Here is a 2,267-nt window from a genome sequence, read left to right on the forward strand (position 1 = left end):
CCTCTATGAATACTGTCATACTTGAGTGTAATGAGTGTCACAGCACTGGCTGTAGTTGTGATAGCTGTAGAAGCTGCTTTCTCCTCACCAGGAGCTGCCCTCAGTGTCAGGTTCCAGCTCTGAGGCTGAACCCCCTTCCTCCTGGGAAGCTGCAGCTGGGGCTGCAGAGTTGCACTGTGTGATGCTGGCAGCTGGGCACTGCTGCAGTTCCCTGTGTAAGGTTGGTGTCTGCAGCTGGGGGGGCTTAACCTGCCACAGGTTCTTTGTTCAAGAGTGGGGTGGAGCAAAAGTCTGCAGTGCTGTTTGTTGGAAAGAATAATACCTAAGAAAGAGGTGCAGTACAAACACTTTTCCATTCTCTGTTTATTCCACTTGCTTCTGTTGGTATTTCAACCCCTCTGATATTCCCTCTGTGGCTGTAAACTTGACTGCTGGAGACAAATCCTCCTCTCTGTTATAACAGAAGACAGGGCTGAGAGGCTGTAACAGAAATGTGCTCAACAGCAGAATTGTCACAAAACAGCTTGGTTATAAAACTGACTCCTATGAAGTCCACCCAATGAGAAGTGCAGGAATTCGCCTTTGATGGGGTTAGAGCTGCAAGGGTAGAATTTACATGAGCCATGATGAGGGTGCTCTGAAATCTGTCTCGTAACACCTTAAACCCAAGAGGACTTGTTAATCCCAAGTAAAACAGGGTTTAAGTAAGTTTAGTCCCTGTCTGACAAGCTGGTTATGTGTAGGGTAACTCCCTACACCTTGGCTCAGCAGGGCATGCTCTCACCTGCTGGCAGCTTCCTGCAGGTGCAGTAGCTGCACAGGCTTGTCCAGAAAGGAGCGTGGCTTACAGCTCCTCCTCAGAGCTGGTTACTGAGCTGCAAAGCCTGTTCAACTTGGTCAGTCTCATACCAGTTACAAGCTGTTGCATCAGTTACTCTACTAGAAACTGTTTGTGCAGGAAGTTGCCTATAGCTACCCCCCTCTGTATGGGGCAATTTTTAACTGCTTCAGCAGCTCATCTTTTCCGAATTAAAGAATGTAGCTTTTCACCCTCTGCCTTCCAGGAAGGTTTTTTGAAGGGGTCATTTTTAGCACATGCGACAAGTTCACTTACACTTTGCTACTGCTTTTATTCAGCCAGTAAACCACACAGTGCAAAATCCTCCAATCAGTTGGACAAATCTTAAATATACGGGGTTCCATCGTAGGGGTAGTAAAATTCTAACAGCTCTACTTCCCTCAACTCTGCTGAGTCTAGCATTTTCTTTTCCACTTTAGAACACAATACAGAAGATAGAGAAACTCACAATTTGCAAACTTAAATCTTACAAAAACTTGTTTTTTATTTATACTGAGTAAACATAAGGAAAAATCCCCAAACTTAGATCTTTATCGCTTCATTTCTGCTATACACCAATGCATTCAGACTTCTTTGGTCCCCACTTCAGTAGAGTTTTAAGTGACCAGAAACTTGATCTATTACATCAGCTGGTCCGGGCCCAATCCCAAGGACTGTCTGGGAGCCAGGCGCTATCTGAGTACGACCTGCGTCTTGTATTAAGCTCACAGTCAGGCCGAGCTGTTTAGCATCAGCCAGGAGTTGGTGCAGAGTCTCTTCATCAGGAGCTTTGAGGACCACTTTAGGTTGGCCGCAGTACTCCCACTGTTTCAGGAGCTCAGGATTTCTTCTTTGAACTTGCTTGTAGGCAGAAACAGCAGCATGGGAACACTGTGCTGCTACTTTACCCTTTCCCATCTTCAAATCATTGCGGACGACCAGCACCAGCTTGAACTCCCCAGACTCTCCCATGCTGTCAGCTTCGCTCCCCAGACAGTTTGCAGGCGCAGTCACTCCGGCTTTGGGCTGCCTTAGGAGCCTCCCGCGAATGCCCCAGCCCAGGCACACGCCGCAGGCGACTCCAGCGATGACACTGAGCAAGCTGGGGCTGGAAAGAGAATCCATGGCGGGGTCTGGAGACTGGCTGGGGGAGGGGGGGAAAGCCACCGTTGACTCGAGCGTTTTCCAGCCTGTGAGGGGGCACCTGGTTAACTGGAGACAACGTTTGTTAACAAGAGTTATCCCTTCTCCCCGCACTGGGGAAGGGTGTTCAGAGACACCTCACCCTGGAAAAAAAACCCCAGCCACAAACGTGTCACCTGGGACGGCGCACAACCCACCAGCGACCGGCTTCAACTCGGGAAGAAGGAAAAAAAAACGGCAAATTGGGACAGTCACACCCAAAACCGCTGAGGGAAGCAGCGGGTTC

General features: G+C 48.9%; 1 protein-coding gene across 1 annotated transcript; it reads right to left on the bottom strand.

Moving 5' to 3' along the window:
* Positions 1-1,444: 1,444 nt before the first annotated feature.
* On the bottom strand, positions 1,445-1,963 carry PTRH2 (peptidyl-tRNA hydrolase 2). The gene has a single exon (XM_010082025.1). It carries the CDS (start codon positions 1,961-1,963, stop codon positions 1,445-1,447), a length of 519 nt encoding a protein of 172 aa, XP_010080327.1.
* Between the last annotated feature and the right edge of the window lie 304 nt (positions 1,964-2,267).

Source organism: Pterocles gutturalis, unplaced genomic scaffold (assembly GCF_000699245.1).
Source record: "Pterocles gutturalis isolate BGI_N339 unplaced genomic scaffold, ASM69924v1 scaffold9704, whole genome shotgun sequence".
Lineage (NCBI taxonomy): Eukaryota > Metazoa > Chordata > Aves > Pterocliformes > Pteroclidae > Pterocles > Pterocles gutturalis.

What these genes read in the sequence shown, in the direction of transcription:
- PTRH2 (XM_010082025.1), bottom strand. Translation starts at nt 1,963, where the DNA reads ATGGATTCTCTTTCCAGCCCCAGCTTGCTCAGTGTCATCGCTGGAGTC.